This window comes from Squalius cephalus (genome assembly GCF_949319135.1).
Source record: "Squalius cephalus genome assembly, chromosome: 16".
In the NCBI taxonomy this organism is placed as follows: Eukaryota; Metazoa; Chordata; class Actinopteri; order Cypriniformes; family Leuciscidae; genus Squalius; species Squalius cephalus.
Genome location: NC_137137.1, coordinates 13665325 through 13688210, shown reverse-complemented (window position 1 = coordinate 13688210; position 22886 = coordinate 13665325). Strand labels below are relative to the sequence as shown.

General features: G+C 35.5%; 1 protein-coding gene across 5 annotated transcripts; it reads left to right on the top strand.

Moving 5' to 3' along the window:
* The first annotated feature begins 591 nt into the window (after positions 1-591).
* Positions 592-22872, top strand: ahcyl1 (adenosylhomocysteinase-like 1). Of its 5 annotated transcripts, none has more exons than XM_079897391.1 (17): positions 592-1099; positions 11956-12070; positions 12596-12739; positions 13542-13642; positions 14878-14980; positions 15091-15185; positions 15591-15697; positions 15986-16102; positions 16228-16291; positions 16455-16543; positions 17088-17158; positions 18321-18415; positions 19190-19288; positions 20423-20491; positions 20667-20745; positions 20834-20954; positions 22140-22872. In XM_079897391.1, the coding sequence occupies exons 1-17, from the start codon at positions 914-916 to the stop codon at positions 22144-22146; spliced, it is 1662 nt and encodes a 553-aa protein (XP_079753517.1). In that variant the 5' UTR covers positions 592-913; the 3' UTR covers positions 22147-22872. The 5 variants fall into 5 exon arrangements, with proteins under 5 accessions (XP_079753517.1, XP_079753516.1, XP_079753520.1 ...); XM_079897390.1 differs by having other exon boundaries at positions 595-1099; positions 11953-12070; XM_079897394.1 differs by lacking the exon at positions 592-1099 and adding an exon at positions 4720-4802 and having other exon boundaries at positions 11953-12070.
* Positions 22873-22886: the final 14 nt, after the last annotated feature.

The window sequence follows — 22886 nt, the reverse complement described above, 5'->3', positions numbered from 1 at the left end:
TATTTTAAAGCAGTGCTTCTTAACCAGGGCGCGGGCGCCCTACAAATATTTACATGTACTTATCTGTGTGTGTGTGTTTATATATATATATATATATATATATATATATATATATATATATATATATATATATATATATATATATATATATATATATAAGACTGCGTATTAAGGAATTTAAGTGAAACATTTATCTTTTTAATTCGAATTTCTTTAGTGTATTTCCAAAAAGAATATCCTCATTCACCATTTACTTTCACAACATTTTGTGTCTCACAAAAAATAGTCATAGAGGTTTGGAACAACATGAGAGTGAGTAAATTATAAGATTTTGTGTGTGTGTGTGTCAACTGTCTATTTAAATCCCATAGCCTATTTTCCAGGTCACTTATGCGCATTTGTTTACAGTTATCTTTTTGAGTAAGTTGAGAAGAATACGTTTTCAAAATATATTCAATTTGGATTAATAGTGTTAGCCTATATTCGCATTTTCGACAAGAACTGATTAAAATAAGGTAGACTTACTATTCGAAATGTGACACATTACGTTAAGACACGGTTCTCGTGCAACTTCCTCTGCGTGCAGGTGCTCGCCTTTACGCCCCGCCCACCGCTGATGCTGCTAGCCGTCAACCGGACAGTCAAATATAATAATCTGTGGTCCACTGCGGCGTGGAGTGAAATTACATTCTTATAAACTCGCGTCCGCATCCGTTTTCTCTCCTCATTCGACAGTTTATTCCTGTCCTTCAGACGTTTTTGCGCAATCACCCCTTCCGCTTTTGAGATAGTCGGAGCTTTTGAAGCGCTTCAGCAACATAAGGACGAATCGAAAGGTTACAGTAACAGAGCTGAAGGACTATCGCGTAAAACCACCGGCAGCGGCTCGCAAACAACGTAGATTTAGATTGCCATGACAGACTGTGTCGGGGATGCGAAGCTGGAGGTGAAACAGGCCAGCAAAGAGTTTAAAGAGAGCGAAAACGTAGCTGAGAAATACTCCGCGATGACAGCCACGAAGAACAGCGACGTGAACATGAACGTCGGCGAGCTCTCCGCCGCATTCACTGCGGTCCCGACCCACAAATCTATGAAAAAGGTAAGAGGGATGTGTCTTTTCGGGCTAAACACACGTCATGTGTGTTCTGAAAAGATCGCGCTTGAGTTTGGGACATTGAGTTTACTGGGATCATTAGGAAAGATTATCCCTGGCTAGAGTTGAACTAGAGGTGTGTGCAGGAGCCTGTTAGAATCACGTGACGCATTTTTCTAACGTTTCTTTAGTTCTTTCTCGCCGCATCCTGTAAATTTCCCTGCGCTGGTCCAACTCTCACATCTGTCAGAGTAACTGACCTTTGTCCACCGCAGTTTACAAATTCTAGAATCTATCATATAAGCTCAAGAAAATGTGGATAAATATATATATTTTTTAAAATGTAGCCTTTTTAAAATGTCTTAAATATTCTCCTGATGTCTAACATGTCAGAGCACTTAACTACACAGTTCAAAGAGTGAAGATTCAGCATAGATAGATAGATAGATAATTTAGTCTGCAAAAAAGACACAACAGATTGTGTAAATGTGACCCTCTGAAGTGTGTGTGTGTTGTGAGTGGGTGGTAAAAGAGGCGCACTCCTCTGCCCACTCGCTCATCGAGTTGTCAGCTGGTTATACAACAGAGCCACAGGCTGTTCTGCTTATTCTCTTCAGCTGCATTACACGCAGCACCAAATCAAATCCAGTGCTGACGTTCACATTTACTATTTAAGATTTCAAAAATCTGAATTTGGGCTCAGTATGTTATAGTGTGTAGCCTATGCATTATTTTACAAATAAATAATGAAGTGTTCAGAAGATCTAAAACTTTCAGCAGCAACATTTTGCACTCTTAAAAAATTGCTGTAGGATTTACTTTGAAACCATTTTTAATCAGAAATTGCTGGTAAATTTCACAAATAATTACAAATGAATGAACACATTGAATTAAACATGACAATTCTAAGTAGAATGCGACTGAAAATATCACTTAACCTCAGGAATCATTGTTTTATTTACAACTTCAACAGTGGAGTCCTACACCAGCAGATCTCTCTCTTTTTTTTGGATTTACCTGTTATAATAAATGTAGGGTCATCCTACCCCTAACACTACCCATAAGTTATCCATAAAATCTGAGGGTAATGATTGGTGAATAACACTGATGTAGAAGCACCTGACCCTTGTTGTAAGCAAACTTGACATAAACTGTAAACTTGTCCCTCAAATCTGATTGGTTGATTGGAATGTTGTTCCAGGAACATGTTGTACTTGGTGACATCCCGTTCACCCAGAAGGGACAGAGATTTGCTGGTTTATTATGTACATAATGTGCTTGGCTTTTAGCGCACAAATTACCTTGCAACAGCTGAAGTCTCTTTTGGAGAAATGCTCAATGGTTTGAATATAGGATACATTTTTATTTTTTACCCTCTGATCTCATGTATTTCCTCGTTTATATGTACTGGCAATGCTTTCCCCTAGTAATTGCAGGTTTTTGTGTAATTGTATCCTTTTTTCCGCACAGTGTGAGGGTGTGAGAAAGTTGCTCTCATACCTCCACTAGCTTTGTCCCTCTGTGAGCAGGAGGCTCTGATAACATTGTGAAAGAAAGTTGCACTGAGCGGAGAAATATGACACACGTCTACTGAGCCGCTCAGGAACCTTTTCTCCTGTTTCTCGGACAGAGTCTTGGCATGGGGCCGTGATTTGACCCTACCTGCTGAGAGCCCAGCATTGACCTTGGGTTCTCCTCCTGTGTTTTCTCTTCAAACACATTCAGCCCATCATACGGATTTAGTACAGTATGGAGAGTTTAGTTTCTTCGTCTCTTTGAATAGATATATTCCTCTCCAATACTTTTTTATAGTCCATTCATCATAACGAAAATTGACTCTTTTTGTTTCCTTACTGATTCCTTGATTGTTATACTTAATGCACATCATTTTGAAGATTAGATCAAATTTCAGGTATTTTTCAGGAAAGCTATTGGTTGCACGTCCAGTTCTGCTGAATAGATGCATTGAGGGTTTAGACCGATGTTGCTGCTTCAGTGCTTGAGCTGCCATTAGGGTCTCTTTACACCGAGCAGTCACCTGAGAGAGCTTAGATCGCGTTTCATTTATTCACATTAGACCATCGGCACTTCAGAGCCCAATTATCTCATTCACTCAAGTGGTTTGAATGATCATTTTTTGACTGGGAGCTTCAGTAGTTTCACATTCTCAGCCAAATCCCATTATACATCTCAGCCAATACTCCCAAATAAAGTCACCATACAATCAATTCCTATATTTTTATGGAATATTGCAGTATTTATTACAAATGATTTATCCGGGCAGGGCAACCTGTCACTCATATGAGAACACAGCACTAGCAAGTCCACAACGATCGAATCAATTCCTGATGGAGAAAATCAAGTTCTGCCCTACATGTTTTTTTTTTGTTTTTTTTTGAGAAGACATTTTACTCAGATATACGTCACAATATAGGAAAGAAAAGGCTATCGCAACTTCCGTTTCATGCCGATTTTAAGGCAATTCAGTTACGTCAAGATGACTTTGGCAGCAAAAAATAAAAACAAAAAAACATTCAATCAGCTGTTTAGTTAATCAACCTTGTTAATGTTAAAACTCTATAGTCATCATTAGAATGACACTGTGAGTCGTGTATAAAGTCAGGACTTTATGATATAAATGACCCTTTGTAGGGTTGTTAATTAAGTGTGATTTATTTTTTTTAAATCGCAAGAAAATACACCAATTAATGGTAATTTATCATGCCCCCTTTTCCATATGTAAATTCTTCAAAATGTTATTTTTATGCCATTAGAGTAATAGTCAAAAAGGTCAGTCTGCTTGCATATATAGACAATTAAACTATTCATATATATTTTACACTATTGTTCAAAAGTTTGAGGTCGATTAAATAAATTAATATTTTTATTCAGCAAGAGAATACATTAAATTGATCAAAAGCGACGGTAAATACTTTAATATTTTTACGAAAAGATTATATTTCAAATAAATGCTGTTCTTTTGAACCTAGCATTCATCAAAAATCCTGAAAAAAATCATCAAGAAAAATTCACAGTTTCTCCAAAAAAATATTAGGCAGCACAACTGTTTTCAACATTGATAATAAGGCAATTATTATTAATGTTGAAAACGGTTGTGCTGCAATATTTCTGTAGTTCTGTAAGCCATGATATATTTTTTCATGATTCATTGATGATTAAGAATAATATCTGTCAATAATATATCTAAATATGAAATGTTTATTGAGAACCAAATCAGGATATTAAAATGAATTCTGAAGGATCATGTGACACTAAAGACTGGAGTAATGATGCTGACAATTCAGCTGGTATATATACAGTAAATGGATCAATGTAGACTGTAGGCCAGTGATGGGCTTATGATTAATGGTAGTGAAATAAAACACTATATTGATTTCTAAAGCCACTTTTAAAATGTCTTTAATTGTTTTAAATCTTCCACAGTAATATAATTTCATTGAATTATCTGGGGGCTAATATTGATCAATTGTGTTTAATTTCATTATTTAATCAGCATATCATGTAACTAACTAATTCAGTTAATTTTTTTAATCAATTGACAGCCCTAATTTTTTGCACAGCGCACATCCATGTATCTCAACGGACGCGCTGTCGCGCTCTCTCGTTTCATTCAAATACAACTTGCCGTCTTGCGTCTCCGTTTTTGGACGATTGTTTTGTACGCTGTACAAAATGGATTTATAAACAGGTAAGATTTAAAACATGAATCTCAATTCAATATGTCCCGTAATTATGTGGTAAAATAAATAAATAAATTCTGTGTAATAAGTGTACAATGATATACATTATTACCCCTTAAAAACTCACTCTTAATAGTCTTGTTTGAACTTGATCGTTTGTCTTTGGCTCAAAGCCACTTGCTGCGAACTTTTCTTCGCGGAAGCTTCACGTTTGTGAGTGAGATAAAATATTTCAACTCAAAACAACATTTTGTGCCCAATTATTTCCTAGACGTAACTTAGCTTTGGTGTTGAGGTCAAAGTTAACTTGCCTTGCGTTCGCTATTAACAGTGGGTGATGGTCACACAAGACGACTCGGCAGATTTGAAGTGTTTCCCCCCCTATTGTAGTGACCATCCTCGATTAAGTTTCACTCAGGACTTTTGTAAAAGCCAAAATATGACCACACCTCAGATTTGGTCCTCAAAAATCTGCCGAGCACGGTCACTGCCTTCCGCCATTCCTTCTCGAATAAAAAAACAAAACAACAACAACAACAATAACATTGCGCGCTGCGCCTATGTCAGACTGTTGCTGGCTGGACAGGATTTACAGTGAGTTATTAAAATCGCGATAATCAAACACGGTTTTACATTTTATCGTGGTTTATAGTGAAACCGGTAATCGTCCCATCCCTAAAACCAATATAGAATGTGTAGTGCTGTAGAGCTCTTTTTTGTTGACAATCATGCGGAGTGGAGTGTACACTGCGTGACCTCGGCCTGGGATTAGAGAAAGGGGCTGAAAGCCAGGCTGGTAACTTTAGGACTACAGCAGGTATTGGCAGAGTCGTGGTGAACGGCTCAACGGTGTCTGCTTAACGCTTGGCCTAGTACTGCCTGTTTGTTTCGACCAGGATGGATCATTGTGAGCTGTTAAGCAGAACAGTCAATGAACTGGATGGATTTCTTTTTCTTCTATTTTTAGTCAGATCTCGGAATAGAGTTGACCGACGTGACCTATAATGGATGCTTTAGGGGTTTGTAGAAACATGGTTTAATTCCCTCCAGATCCCTGTTTTATTAGCCGCCCTGAATAAACTCTGCAGGAGAGTCACTGAGAGAACCATTTGGATTAAAACACTCTGCGGCAAAAAATACACCCTTCCTTTAGTATTCCTGAAGCATTCAGTCACCACAAACAGACGTGCCGACGGCCCTTACATTGGTTGCAATAGATTAGAGAGAGAGAGAGAGAGAGAGAGAGAGCAAAAGTAGGCTGACCGGGTTTGTGAGTGGTTGATTTATTTGTTTCCTTGTCACCTCCCATACCCTCATGTCCGCTGTAAGAACTCCACACAGAACTCTCCCCCCCTGCACCCGCCCGTGTGTAAAACTACATTGGTGAAACACCAGTTGTAACAATACACAGGCACACAGGCCAGAGGAAGCCGGCACAGACAGGGACCATGAACCATGGCTATGACTTTCCCAGGGTAAGTGCCTCATTACTCTCTCTTCCATCCTCTACAGCGGGACACAGCAAAACAAGATTGAATTTGCTTGGTGACAGTCTGGTTTCTAAAATATATCAATATATTAATAAATATTGAGGGGAAAAACTAGTTAAAATAAGAGACAAATATTTGATTTATTTGTTGTAATGTTTAGATTTGTATGTGTGTGTGTGTATAAATCACACACATCAAAATAGTTTAAATTTGCCCCTGCAGAGTTTATTGATATGTCGCACTCACCTTTATAAACAGTAATAAACAGTTGTTGCGATGTTATTTTAAATCCCTGTCAATGTGTCAGGACACTGAATGATTCTTGGAAATGTATAATTTTTGATATATCAAGTTCTCAGTTCTTCTCTGAGTAGGAAGATTTGAGACACCATGTGCTGTTTTCCATGGACTAAAATAGGCGTAAGCAATTATTACTCAGAATATGAAGGTGAAGTTATACGTCTGACTAATCTGTGTCAAACAGGGATATTTACTTCTGCCACAGTCATGTGCTGTCAGTTGAACTGTCTTTTGACATTTACATTGGACTATACTGCTACGTAACACTGGCTAGGGCAGTTAAAGTCTGATTTAACATAATCCACAGCCCTCTGGATAATTACAGCACATTGCCAGCATGTTAAAAAAAGAATATAGCACAATTTAATAATTTAGCTGACAGTGTAATCAGTGAAATGAGCTGAAAGTAATGTTAATGCTTATGAGGCTTCATCAGGGTTCATAGCGTTCACCTGAAGAATAATACTCATCTCTTCTCTGATCATAACTGTCCAGTTATTTCAAGCACTTTCAGTTCAAAGCTCTGCCTTTGGGCCACAATACCGCCTTGCTATGGCATTTTTATTATCACTCCAATTTCCTTGAAACATCAGCTGTGTGTTGTGTCAACTTCACTGGCATGCCCCCCCTGTTTTGTGTCCAAACATACCTAAACTCAGGACTTGGATGCTGCTTGGCAAATCACGTATTAGATAACAGATAAACCTATTTATGATGGCGTTAAAGCTATGCTGCAGGGGAAACTGAACATTTTCTGGGATTGGAAAGTAGATTGCTGATTGTTTTGAGTAATGTGAAACTGTGTAGTGGGTCACTTCATATCAAACTGAAATCTGAAGTCGTGCAATATGGAGCAGTTTTAGGAAAATCTCTTCATAGGAAAGATCTCAGTAGAATATGTATATATATTATTTTTTAATTATAATATTTTTATTCCTCAAGGATGCGTTAAATAAAAAAAAAATGAAACGGAACATTTTAAAGACAAAATAAAGATTTCAGTTTTCAACTTTCAATTAATCAAAGAATCCTGAAAAAAAAAGTATCACAGTTTCCACAAAAAAGTTAAGCAGTACAACTGTTTTCAACATTGATAATGATAGGAAATATTTATTGAGCTTCAATCAGCATATTAGAATGATTTCTGAAGGATCATTTGACACTGGTGACTGGAGTAATGCTGAAAATTCAGCTTTGCCATCACAGGAATAAATTACATTTTGAAATATATTATTAAACAGTTTAAATTGTAATAATAAGTACAGTAAGTATTTTGATCAAATAATTTTAGCCTTGGTCAGCAGAAAAGACTTCTTTCAAAGACATCGTACCGACCCCAAACTTTTGAATGGCAGTGTATTAGAAAATAATATTTAAAATATTATACTTTAAAAATAAATTGTCTCCATAAGTGCTATGAAAGAGCAGCTTCTAATCAATAAAACGTTCCTCTTGGTCTCCATATTGTCTATAGTTCACAGTAGGAATTGTGATGGCAGCTGTGTTTTGTAAGGTTGAGGGATCTGTTGTTTTGCTTCGAAAAAGTATCAGATTTACAAGTACTATTGAACTTTCCAGAACCCTTTCCTACTCTAAAAAAAAGCTGGGTCGAAAAGAACCTTTTCTGAGTTATTTGGCAACCCAACACTGGGTAATGCTGGGTTTTATACAATAACCCATTTGCTGGGTTTGTTTTTTGACATAGTGCTGGGTCAGTCAACCTGATATTTTTCATAGTAAATAATACAAATAATATAGGAAAGGAACAGTTCATATACAATACTTTTTTATTCAATGGCAAATCAGTCTTTTACAATCATGAAATACTCAAAAAAACATTTAGTAAACGTTTTAGGGTGTGACAGGAGCAGCAAGAACAGCCAATGGGAATCTGTGGAAAGAAAACTGGCTTCAGTATTTACAATCTTAATCAATTGGTATCAATGTTCCAATTCATTAAATGAAAATCTTATATATTCATGTTTGAAAAGTTACATCAAAAACAGCTTTACTTTGTCCCTCCTCATCAGACATTCAAGTTTCAACCAGTAAAACGCATAGTGCGACAACAGCCACGATGCTAGTGCACTAGTAGTTCAATAGTGCTCCTATTGTAGTCTGGAGCGCATTTGTTACATATGACAGCGATGTTGGGTTGTGTTTCAGCCCTGGTTGCACATTCTTTTGGTTGGAGCTGAAACGTTGTTCACTTTGAGTGTAGATTCGATGTATGCTTGCTGAGTTTGTAGAAGGCTAGCGTTCCAAGCAGACGTTAGCTGCGATGTAGCCGCATGTAGACAAAAAAGGTAAAATGTGAGACTACAGACTTTTTTCTGTCTGTAAAGTAGTAATTTGATATGAACACAATGTAATACAATTCGTTCTTTCATTCATTCTCTCAGAACAGAACACAAAATTACCGTTGACAAATGTATCCAGTTTTAACTGGTCTGGTACAGACTACCCAACATTGGGTTTGGGTTACATTGACCCAGCGCTAGCTTGGTATGTGAGGGGTTTATCATTTATATTAACAGTAAAAATGAGCCAGTAGCTGAGTTACAAAAAAACTACTCCGCAACTAGGGAAAATATTACAAATAACCCAATAAAATTATCCAACAGGCTGAACTCAGCATTTGGGTTAAAAAAATAACCCAGCATTTTTAAAGGATGTAGTAGCCAGACTATCATCAGATGCATTTTACGAAATCTCATGTTTTTAAATACAACACAGATAAGATGTGCTGCCCTCTCTATCTGTCTGTGGTGCGCTTGGACAGTAAATATATTAGGTGCTCGGATTATTTGCCTGCTTATAACCGCACACAAACACACATACACACATTCAGATAGATGTCACTGATTAAGGTCACTATACATACTTACCTACTATATAGTAGTTGAAAAATAGTATGTGAAACACTATGTCCGAATTCACAGTATTCATAAAACAGTAGGTAAAAAGTACCCAGATGACCTAGACTACTACTTCCAGCGAGAAATTGAAGAGCAGATCCAGTGGACACTCTACTTTCCCATGAGCCCATGGGAGATGATTTGTGAACAGCATTGAATCAATGCTGACTGCTGAACAGACTGACGCTGTAGTTCACATGAAAATTACAACATGACGAATGTAGGTCCGAATTACATTTATACTACACACATTCATACAATATACTATTTGAATGGTCGCGAAGTAATTAGTAATTAAAAAGTAGGCTAAGCGTTTTCGGATGCAGCCAGAAAGTTTCAGTGCAACCAGTGTAGTCCGATCACCTGACCAAACAAATGACTTTATGAGTCAGTTCTTTTTGGTGTAAAAACGTACAGCATGAATAGCACAGCTCGATTCAAACAAATGACTGTAATGAATCAGTTTGTTTTAGTGACTCGAACACATACAGCTTATAAGCTGTATTGTATACAAGAGACTAAATTTGTAAGACTTAAATCGGTTAAAGACACACATTATTATAGATATCGACATATAATACATTGTTTTGTCAGTAACTTTTTCTAAAATTAAATGTATGAAATGTGTTACCACATTTTTTGTTTGTTAATATAAAGTTATTTTTTTTTTGGATTACATTCATGCAATTTCTCTAAAGACTGTAAAAATGTTGTGTAAAATGTGAACACACCTTTTGCAAGAATAGGTTTACATTTAATTGTTACTGACTCTCATTTTGCAATGAAAAGTACAAACTTTAAAAGTGCCCTGTTTGCTAAAGCACAGCCATATATTCCTGCTTATTTTTTCATGGTAAATCTGGGTCTGCAGATGCTTTGAAGCTGAGCCGCTGGTGATCCATGTCTGTAGATGAGATATCTGTGTAATATGTGTATGAAAGAAACATAAATCAGGTCGAAAGAAGGAGCAGTCAGAACCAGAGCTCTGCTTCTTTGATTTACCTGCATATTACTGTGTTAATCTAATAGTCTGCCATGAAACCCAGCCCAGATGCCCCGATCCTCCCCATCCTTCATGAAGTGTAATGTGAAACACTGATCTGTGTTCATTGGGTATTTTAAATATTGCCCCTCATGATAACATTAATGTTTATGTCAGCCTATGTGCATTGTAAGGTTTCAACTTTCAGCTCATATTACTTAAATAGCACAATGACACTAAAATGTAGGCTAAAAGTAAAAATGTTAGGTTTAATCCATGTGTTAGCTTAGAGCTCATTTTATATGCTAATGTTCTCCTAAAAAGTGTTTTTTTGTGTGTGTGTATCTTTCTGTTCTGGGAAAATAGCCCAAAATATTACTGACTTTTTTCAAAAAAAAATTTTTTATAGGATGAAAATATCATTCCACCTAATATATGGAGCATCAAGGCTCAAATATTCGCATCACATGTCTGTCTAATTAGATAACTTTAAATGCACCATAATTCTGTCCATGGGATCCCAAAATCCTCTGCGAATCGTTCAGTGGTTTGTGGAAAGAATAAAGAGAGTCTAAACGGGTGGTTGGCGCACCTTCATTTATAAATGTCCATTTCCTCCCTTTTTTCAGCTTATGAGACAGTTACTTACTGTCTGGAACCATTGTAGTCACTACATATTTGCTTGTTCTCAAAAGTTCTCATGAATGTGTTCTAGATGATTAGACATGATGTTATGGAGCCTTTAAGGTGTGTTTCCTTACAAGGTGCATTCATACACAAAACACTGACTGGACAAACACTAAATGCTTTTGGCGAAATACAACAACACAGGAAAGAAAATTGCATTTATTTCAGTGCTAACTCAGTATTTACTGCAGAGAATAACACTATAGTTACAGTTTGCTTGTGATCTGTTCAAAGCATCTGGCTGCTTAAACTATACTCAAGCTATAATTTAACAGTCAGGTCCTGCTGCATTTTCCACCAAACAAGATCACACAGTGCACACTCATAGAAAACAGCAGTACACACCCTGCAAGCACATATCCAATGAATATTTAAAGTTATGCATCATTAAAATGACTGAAATGGAACTGAAATCCCCTGATGAGATTGGTTCCCCACATCTGTTATGTAATTTTAAAATATTTCAATACAGCGGCGAGCAGATGCTTTTTATAGTGTTCTTTTGTGCTAAATTAAGACTGTACATGTTTGAATCTGTGTATTTAATGTTCAGTAGTTATATTTCAAAGTTAAATCTTTATAGTTTGGTTAAATTTGAACTACATGAAATATAAAGAGATTGCTGTTTGTATTATTAAGGTAAATGTAGTATGATATAAAGTAATATCTGCTATATATGTCTTATTTTGAGTAAATATGAACTACATTCTAATGAAATCACATGTTCATGTGTCTGTCTCTCCCCCATCCTCTCTTTTTCCATACTTCCATCTTACTGTAGCAGATTCAGTTTGCCAACCAAGAGGAAAAGCAGGAGTTCAGCAAGTTTCCTACAAAGACCGGCCGTCGCTCCTTGTCTCGCTCCATTTCTCAGTCCTCTACAGACAGCTACAGTTCAGGTCTGACCCTCATCCACCCTCATGTCAATACAGTTCTGGAGTTCAGAAGAACAAAAACACAAACATTGCCATGTGGCGTGAAGCGTTAAATGCATGCAAATGTATCCATTTTAGGTCTAAGACCTTTTTAGTACATTAATGGGTTTAGGTTTATTGCAGAAACTGCATGTCAACAAACATTATTGTGGCCCAAAACTGCTTATTTCTTGTTCATGCTAGTTTGTGTGTTGTGTAATATAATCCCAGACCAGCTTAAAGTGGGAACTACAGACTTTTGGTAGTGTTGGCTGTGGATCAGACAAATTCACATTCCTAAATCGTAATACCAACAAAAGTGAGGGATAAACATTCCTACATGTTTGTGACTGCAGACCGACCCCCCCACCCCAATAGCAGACTGCTGAAACACAATTGCCAAAACAAGATCACAAGAATGATTTTCATATGTCATGTTTCATTGCAAACACAATTGAATGCATTCATTGGAGTTTATCTCCACTAAAATGTGCCTCCATGCTTTTGTAGCGGCCTCATACACAGACAGTTCGGATGATGAGACGTCTCCCCGTGAGAAAAGCCAGCTCAACTCAAAGGGCAGCAGCGACTTCTGCGTCAAGAACATCAAGCAGGCAGAGTTTGGTCGGCGGGAGATCGAGATCGCTGAGCAAGGTTAGGAGACTCACATTTTATGGTTGATACTGTGCCAGGTTGATGTGTGAAATCAACATGAATTGATTCTCAACTAGTTCTGTCAAAATGTATAAATTAATGTTAAGGTTTAAGTAAAGTACTGTTGACTCTGGAAATCTGTTGCACCGGTTGAACACAAATGTAGGTGTGTAAGTACTGTCAAGTAAACAAGGTTTGGTAACAGCTGCTGCTGTCAGGAATAGTCATTGTACTCCATTTAATTGATTTAATCTTTTTTAAAGGGATAACTGGGTCAAGATCTTAATGCCAGCAACTCAGTCCATACAAACAGTACTTGAAAGAACAGTTTGCTCAAAAATGGAAAGCCTATCATTTGGTTATTTTCTTTACAAGACAAAAGGAGAAATTTAGAATGTTGTTAAAACTTCTAAAGGAATACAAATAGCTTTGTTTCAGAAAAAAACACAGACATGTCACAACTCACTGACTCAGTGATCCATAAATAACATTCTCTCTGTCTCTTTCACAATGTTTCTTGGAATATAGTACATGATTCATAAATAGACCATTTTAATTATGCTTTTGTGTCCTTTTTGGAAGCTTAAAAGCTTTAGTCCACATTCATTGTGTTTGTATGTATGTTCCACAGATGAAAGAAAACTATTCAGATTTTGAACAACATGAGTGTGAGCAAATACTAACAAGTTTAATTTGTAGGTGAACTATTCCTTTAAAGGTTTGACCTGTCTCGGACTCTAGACTGTACCTTCCTTAATAAAGTTGACTCATCTCCAAACTGTTGTCTCAATCATATTCACAGATATGTCTGCACTCATTTCCCTGCGGAAGCGAGCTCAGGGGGAGAAACCCCTCGCCGGGGCTAAAGTGGTTGGCTGTACCCACATCACTGCACAGACTGCTGTAGGTTCTCCGCAGGGCCGCACTAATTCAAACACACTCTTCCTCTGCAACCAGTCTTTGATTTTAACACAAAATTAATTTTTTGGATAAATCCTAAAGTTTGCTGCACTATAATATTTTATAAATAATCCTAAAATAACACTGTAGCAGCATTGCCTATATTAAAATACCCAGCTGAATGATCAACAGATAAAAAAAAAAAAAAAAAAAGCAAAAGTAACCATAGTTACATAGACTTGCTACTACCAATACATTCACAGAAATGCTGCTGCTGCACATATAAAATACATGAAATAACTCCCCGTAGCAGATCTATACAGGTGGAGCTGGGGAAGGTGAGGGTTTCTGAAAGCGCTCTGTAGACTGATAACAGCAAACAATGTCAAGTATTTGAATGTTGAGCAGCAAGCTCATTGGCTGCTGATGCCACAGCGTCCAATCAGCTGCGCTATGTAGATACTTTGTATTACTTTTTTTTTTTTTCCATATAAATAAATAAAACCACAGTGCTGAATGTACAGTACTGTGCAAAAGTCTTAGGAACATTAGTATTTTCACCCAAAAAAATGGTTTTAAGCCAGTTATTTGTATATTTTGCTGTAGTGTGTCAGTAGGAAATATCAGTTTACTTTTCCAAACATTAATTTTGCCATTGCCATTAGTATGTACAAGGAGTGAGTATGCTTTCAAAAATAATGAAATAAATAGATTTTATTTAGCAATTAACTTCTATTTACTAAATCAAATCAATATTTGGTGTGACCACCCTTTGCGTTTAAAGCGACTTTTGTCCAGGTACACTTACACATAGTTTTTCAGGTAGCTTTGCAGGAAGGTTTCTTCAAGCGTCTTGGAAATGTTGGCGCAGCTCTTCTGGATGTAGTCGTTTTTTTCTGTTTCTTCATGTAATCACTAATCACAGATGGACTTGATGATGGTGAGATCAGATCTCTGTGTGAATCATACCGGCTGTTGTCAGACTCCTTGTGCTTACAAAAGTTTCACTGGATTAATGGCAAAATTAATATTTGGAAATTTAAACTGATATTTCCTACTGAAACACTACAGAAAAATAAATAACTGGCTTAAAACCATTTCTTTGGGGCGAATATATTAGTGTGACTAAGGCTTTTGCACAGTACTGTATATTTGCAGAACAAATAAATGTAAGTACACACCGTGTTACTCTTGTTTGCTTTCCCATGTGTTTGACATGCTGTACTGGTTTCTTTCAGGTCCTGATCGAGACACTTGTGGCACTGGGCGCTCAGTGTCGCTGGACTGCCTGTAACATTTACTCCACTCAGAATGAAGTGGCAGCAGCTTTGGCAGAGAGCGGTAAAACAACCCTCTAAACTTATACTATTTTCTAAACTATCAATTCCAACCTGGTCCAATGTGTCCTGATATTCTGGACTCACTATGTATTTATTGCGTGCCCTTTAAAGGTGTTTCAGTTTTTGCCTGGAAAGGTGAATCGGAAGACGACTTCTGGTGGTGCATCGATCGCTGTGTCAACATGGAAGGATGGCAGGCAAATATGGTATAATGTTCTGTGCTTAATATCTAGAGATATATTAAAAAAAACTGAATTAATGGGCAGTGTCTGTTTATACTGAGTGCAAATAACCAACCTTGTCTGCAAAGATTATTTTCAGTAACTCCACCCTGCATTTACCCATTGTAAAAAACTGTATATCATGTCTATTTACACTTTGTGTGAATACGTTTTATTGCTTTTTGTAGCAAAGTGTAACAAAGATGCTAACTGTTGCTTTTTACACTTTATGAAAACACATCTACCACTATTTACACTAATAAGCACACTGCGTCTATTACACTTTATTTGCTGCCAAATCAGTATTTAATCTCCAAAACAATTATCATGATTCCTTTGTGTTTGCAGGCTAGTAATCATCATTATTTTTCTTTTTCTTTTTTTTAACAGATCCTAGATGATGGTGGCGATCTGACCCACTGGGTGTATAAGAAGTATCCCAGTGTCTTTAAGAAAATACGTGGGATCGTGGAGGAGAGTGTTACAGGTGTACACAGGTAAGGGAGGACTGTAGGACATTTTTATTTAAATTTATTTTATTTTTTGTATTTTTAAAATTTTAAAATGTAAAAAAAAATTAATTCAATTTTATTTTATTTTTATCATCCCACACAAATAACCTAACACAATGACACAAATCTTTTTTTTAATTTTTTTATTCTATTATTAATCTGTATATGATCAGAATAATGAGATTAATCTGAATCTGAATATTTAATTGACAGCCCTAATAGAAACATATTTGTGTTTGAATCAAATTTGTCTCTTTGTGTTCATTCTGTTAGGCTGTACCAACTCTCCAAAGCTGGCAAGCTTTGTGTTCCCGCTATGAATGTCAATGATTCTGTCACCAAGCAGAAGTTTGATAATCTGTACTGCTGCAGGGAGTCCATCTTGGACGGGTAAGACACCTGCAATGCTGAGATCTTTTCTGATTTATTTAGCATATCTTTCTCAGACCCCTTACTAAGCATGACTAAAACTTATCATAGAGTATAATCATGGTTGACTTCCTCTTTCTTCTTAGTCTGAAGAGAACAACAGATGTGATGTTTGGTGGGAAGCAGGTGGTGGTTTGTGGTTACGGAGAGGTCAGTCAACATCTGTGTTTTGTAAAATGCCCCACAGTGGAGTCTAGATAATCTGCACAATGCAAAAAATAATCTCTAAATTTCACTTAACTGCCAGACCTTATTTACTATAAGCATCACGATTGTGGGTTTTATTTTCATTCTTGTACCGATTCTGGTGTAGGTGGGAAAGGGTTGTTGTTCAGCTCTGAAAGCGCTTGGAGCCATTGTTTGCGTGACAGAGATCGACCCTATTTGTGCTCTTCAAGCTTGGTAAGACAAACCCACCGACAAAAATTATCTTAAAATAAAACCCAAGTGGAGTGTTATTTTAGTATTATTTATATAATATAATATTATTTATTAGTATTTTTAATTAGCTTTTATTTTTAAATTTACATTAGGTTTTAGTAATTTTGTTATATGCTTTTGTTATTATTATATTATTATTATTATATTATATATTATTTTAGTTTTAGTAATTTCAGTACTTCAGCTATTATGTTTCAGTTAGTTACCATTACAACACTTATAATTTTAGTTTATGTTAGTTTAATATTTTTCATCTAATAATTTTTATTTCAGCTTCATTTGTACCAAACAACTTTTGTAAACTTCTGCAAATAATATTAGCTCCCCATATTAGCCAAACACATGGCCACAGGAAGTCTTTACACAGAAAGTCTGTGAACAAGCTGAAGTGCTTATTTATCAAGAATATTTCACCACATTTTTCCTCACTGCCTGTATAAAGATATGAGATACCAGTTGAATTTGATCTGTTTTTTGTTTTGTTTGTTTTTTATCTCCCTCGTAGTATGGATGGCTTCAGAGTGGTGAAGCTGAATGAGGTGGTTCGCCAAATGGACATGGTTATCACCTGCACGGGTACGTCTGGTTACAGCTGGCTCGCTTCCAGATCCTTTTCCTCTGTTTCATTCAGCTCTTATCAGCACAAACACATTCTCCCAAATGCCCTTGCATTAAGCTGCTGTGAAACGGTTTGCCCTTTGACAGCTGTAGCTGATCTCTGGGATACTCTGAAGTAGTCTGGGAAAAATAATATTTGCTCCAAGAGATCAAATATTTGTGTATAAACAGTAGAGAGTTGTTGAGGTTTCTGTGTGGTCTCTGCTAGTCAAAGGCACAGCTTTGTATTAAATTTACGCTTATTTATTAATGCATGTATTATTTTGAATAATACATGCATTAATAAATAATGCATGTATTATTTAAAATAATACATGCATTAATAAATAATGCATGTATTATTTTAAATGTAAAAGGAAATATTTGTTTCACTGTTTTTGGTTCCATATTTGAAATTTTGTTATTTTTTCTTTAATGGAGTGCAATAGTGTCTGTCCACTTTTTCAGCAGTGTTGGTTCCGGAAGTATTTTTCCCATTATTTTTCCCCATAAAGGTTTTTAAAGTCTTTGTTAAAAGTGAATCACAACATTACAAACTTCGATTTGAAAAAAAAAAAAAAAAAAAAAAAAGACCTACAATCCGATGAAGCACTGCAAATTATATTATTAAATTACAAATGATGGTTAAGTATAAAACTATTTATTTTAAAGATTCTGATTATGTATATAGAAGCTATATATTTTAAGTTCATTGCATATTTGAGAGGGTATGGAAATTCTCATGGGCTTCATGGGAAAGTGTTCTTTTGATATGATTCACTAGTTGTGAATCTCTGATTGGTGGAGATTTCTTTGCAGAATCATGGGTAATGTAGTTTTCCCACCAAGGATCTCACTGTTAAACACAATTATTATAAAAAAAAAAATTACAGTTAAAAAGTAAAGCAATAATATGGGCTTAGAGACTTCAACAGAAGCATACAGCATGAATTAACAACATCATAGTTCACAGTAGGTCTGTTTTTAATGATTTGTAAGTTATTAAAAGTAATTTAAAGTAATAAAAAGTACTTCTGGAACACGTCTGCTGCACTGTAAACTCACAAATTTTATTTGGTTTGAACAAATAATGTCTACTGGGGTTTCTTGAAGATTCCTGAAAAATGTTTTGTTTCTACAGGGAACAAAAATGTGGTGACCAGGGAGCACTTGGATCGAATGAAGAACGGCTGTATTGTCTGTAACATGGGCCATTCCAACACTGAGATTGATGTGGTGAGTGAGTCTCAAGACTTCTTTGTATCGCCTTCCCTCACATTTATATTTGTTTTGTTGAAAATATTTTTGAGTTATTTATGAGGAGGCTCCATTTGCTCTTACTGTAGTGTACTTTATTACTGAATGTAGTCCAGGGAAAGAATTTTAACGTCAACAGCTGTAGATGTTCCATGAGCAGCACTGAAAGCCTCTTAGCGACATGTTTCCAACAACAAAGTGAAGTGCGCTGAGCCGCTGACTGTGTTCATAGTGATTGCTCTTTTTGTGTGTGTGTGTGTGTGTGTGTGTTTTAGCTTTGTTCTTGCCACTGTCACCTTTTTCCACCTTTGTTGCCATTGGCTTGGCTTGTTTAGTTGGGGACATTAAATTGAACATTTAGCCTAATTTAATATTCAACAATAATATTAATCTGCCTGCATTGACACTATTATACAAGAACTGAACTGAGCTGGACGATGACATCATGGTTTACTCCAGAGCGGCTATATATATATAAATTAACTAAATTAATAACTTTTTTAAAACAAAAAAGAAACAACACTGAACTTACTTAAACTGGACTGTGACGCTATTTTCTTCTGGAAACAAACTTTTTTGCATTATTTCCTGTTATCTCTGTAAAGCTGCTTTTAAACAATCTGTATTGTAAAAAGCACTGTATAAATAAATGTGACGTGACTTGACTTGAATGTGACTTTGTAGGTTTATCAGCCTGTTAAAGCGAGTGTTAGTTGTGTGCGCTGATGTGTGTCTGTTCTTTCTCTGTTCCAGGCGAGTCTGCGGACTCCAGAGCTCACCTGGGAGAGGGTGCGCTCACAGGTCGACCACGTCATCTGGCCTGACGGGAAACGAGTGATTTTACTGGCAGAGGTCTTTCCTCCTTCCTCATTTTTTTCATGAATGAGTGCCAGTAGGGATGAGTGCAGTGACAGATGGGCTCTACTGTTTATATTAGGCTAGATGTATTTGCATGGCAGTCAGAGGTTTAGAACCACTTTACGTTATTTATACATGAGTGCAACAAAGAAACGTTTTGTCCCAAACAAGTCAGCAAGTTGTTGTTATTAAAGAGTGCTGTTAGGTACTACACAATGCAGAGTTTAGTTGTTTCACGGTTACAGAGCAAATTTATGCATTATTATAAACTACCATTTAAAGGTTTGAGTGCAGCGAGTTTTTTTTTTTATAAATCAGTTATTTGTATTGAGCAAGGATGCATTAAATTGATCAAAAGTGACAGTAAAGACATTTATAAAGTTTAAATAAACGCTGTTCATTTAAACTTTCTATTCATCAAAGAATTAAAAAAAAAAGTAACAGTTTCCACAAAAATATTAAGCAATGTTTTCAACATTGATAATAATAAGAAATGTTACTTGAGCATCAAATCATCATATTACAATGATTTCTGAAGGATCATGTGACTCTGAAGACTGAAAATTCACCTTTACAATCACAGGAATAAATAACATTTTTAAAATATATTAAAATAGAAAACAGTTCATTTAAAATTTTATTAATATTTCATAATAGCTTTTAACTTCATTTTTTTTTATCAAATTAATGCAGCCGTGGTTACCATAAGAGACATTTAAAAATATTACTGTTCCCCAAAGTTTTGAATGATAGTGTATTTTTTATTATAAAAAATAATATTAGTTTATTAGTGTCTTTTTAACACTGCTTTTGAACAGATGTTATGAATAATCATATGTTTTGGTTTGCATCCAAGTAAATAATCAAATGAAATTAAGTATGTATTGGTGAAATTGGTGTTGCCACATGGTTATTTGTTATCAAAATATTTTTTTTCCTATCAAATCCATGCATTTCAATAAAACCTACTAAATGGTGATTTGTACCATGACATAAGATTCTAGTCCATAGCACCCTAACCAAAGCCTCGGTTTTTCTCTAATTTGCCCACCATGATAAATCACTTTCCTTTGTGCGTTCTCCTGGTGGAGCCCAGTAAATCTCAGTCATTTGTGTGCTATTTTTCAGGGCCGGCTCTTGAACCTGAGCTGCTCAACAGTCCCCTCATTTGTGCTATCAATCACAGCCACAACCCAGGTAATTTAACCTGTCACCATTTGAGTTTTAGCCGAAGTGAGTTTGCACCCTGTGTACAGATGACATTTAATCCATTTATGTTAGTGGTTCTGAGTGCTGTTGCACAGCTGTGTGATTATTATGCCTGATTTAACATCTCTGATCGCAGGCTGTTGTGTTCTTCATTTAATGTTAGGCTTTGGCCCTAATAGAGCTGTATAATGCACCAGAAGGTCGCTACAAACAGGATGTCTACCTGCTGCCCAAGAAGATGGGTAAGAGTTATCTGAACCAATCACCACTGCTGGCAACTTAAATACATCAGTTATATGCATTAAATGTGATCAATCATGTGTGTTTCAGATGAATATGTGGCCAGCTTGCACCTTCCCAATTTCGATGCCCATCTTACCGAGCTGTCAGATGAGCAGGCCAAATATATGGGCCTCAATAAGAATGGACCCTTTAAACCAAATTACTACAGGTATGAGATGTTTTCTAAAACAGCTTGCATCACTATACCGTCTGTACTATCAGAATGTACACATTTGTACTGTTCTGTACTAATGTGATGAAGACAGACTGGCATTGTCCTATTTTAGGACTACCCAATATTAAAATGTTTGGTCACTTACTGCCCTCTGCTGGTTCTCAATAAACGTCTTGCATACCACAACCAGTGAAACTGCTAATTGTCTTCAGCATATTAGTCTAAAACAAAACTTTTCAATTATATAAATGTATTAGTTTAGCTTTTCAGTATAACATTCATTACTGTTCAAAAGTGTGGTGTTTTTTGCTTATGTTGCTTATGCTCACCAAGGCTACATTTATTTGACCAGAAATACAGTAAAAATAGTAATATTTTGAAATATTACAATTAGGGCTGTCAAACGATTAATCGCGATTAATCGCATCCAAAATAAAAGTTTGTTTTTACATAATATATGTGTGTGTATGGTGTATAATTATTTTCTATATATAAATACACACACATGCATGTATATATTTAAGAAATATTTGCATGTATATACTGTGTATATTTATATTATATATAATTTATATTATATATAAATATTTTATATATAAATAACACATTTTTCTTAAATATATATGCATGTGTGTGTATTTATATATAGAAAATAATTATACTCCATACACACACATATATTATGTAAACACAAACTTTTATTTTGGATGCGATTATCGTTTGACAGCCCTAATTACAATTACAAACAAATGTTTTCTATTAGCATATTTTATAAAATATAATTTATACCTGTGATGCCAAAGCTGAATTTTCAGTGTCAATCATTCTAACATGCTGATTTAGTGCTCAAGAAATATGAATTATTATTATCAATATTGAAAACAGTTATGCTGCTTAATATTTTGTGGATTTTCAGGATTCTTTGATGAATAGAAAGTTCAAAAGAATTTATTTTAGATTCAAATCTTTTGTGACATTATGAATGACTTTACTGTCTCTTTAGATTATTTTAATGTATTCTTGCCGGATAAAGGTGTTCATTTCTTTCAAAAAAATATTTTGAATGTTAGTGTAATTAATATAAGTCATTAAAAAAACATATTTTATAGTATAAATATCCTTCATACCAGACTGAACAGTTCTGGAAAAAAATATAATTTTCTGTTGTTTTACTTGCAGATATTAGTGTGACTGGATCGATTCAGCCTTCATCAAAGATGGAGAGACCTGTATTAACCTGAGAAGCAAGAGATTTATTTTATATGAATATACATTTCTTAAAGCGAAACTTGATTTTACTGAATGTTATTCTTATTTAATAGTGTTACTAATTTCCGGTGACAAAATATACGTTCATGTCACTTTTAGGCTTATGTCTCTTGTTAGAATTCATGTATTATAGCAATTGTTGTAAATGTTCTTTTAACCTAAAATATGAAAAGGACCACTTTCTAGGCTCTAAAAATGTGCCAAATATTGGTTATAGTAGACTGATCTCATAGAATAATTGATCATTATTACAATGTTTTGTTTTTACATGGTTATTCTATTTACCCAAGGTTACGCTACACTCAATCGTTCATGACCAAAAAGTTGTCTTTGTGGCTTTTTAATATAAAAAAAATTGTTAGTCTCGGCATAATATTCCTGATTTATTGCTCTTGCATAAGAAAATATACCGTAATATCTTTTTCGGATGAATGTACTGTGTATTACTGTAAAAGCTAGAGTGTTCTGGCAATATGATACACACCACTGTGTGCAGAAACTTCTGTGACTGGCAGCACCTGCTGCTAAATGTACCCCACTTGGGGGATTTTATGAAATGTCACCAACTGGGATTCTTTTCCTTTTCATTTTCTCACACATCTTCAACATCTCTGTGGCCTTTTATATTCTTATTTTAAAATAATGTAGACCATTATA

Bases quoted from the DNA above. Each gene is read 5' to 3' on its own strand.
- ahcyl1 (XM_079897390.1), top strand. From the start codon at position 914: ATGACAGACTGTGTCGGGGATGCGAAGCTGGAGGTGAAACAGGCCAGC. The intron at 15,186-15,590 runs GTATAATGTTCT...TTTTTTTAACAG, and splicing joins AAGGATGGCAGGCAAATATG to ATCCTAGATGATGGTGGCGA. The intron at 19,289-20,422 runs GTCTTTCCTCCT...GCTATTTTTCAG, and splicing joins GAGTGATTTTACTGGCAGAG to GGCCGGCTCTTGAACCTGAG.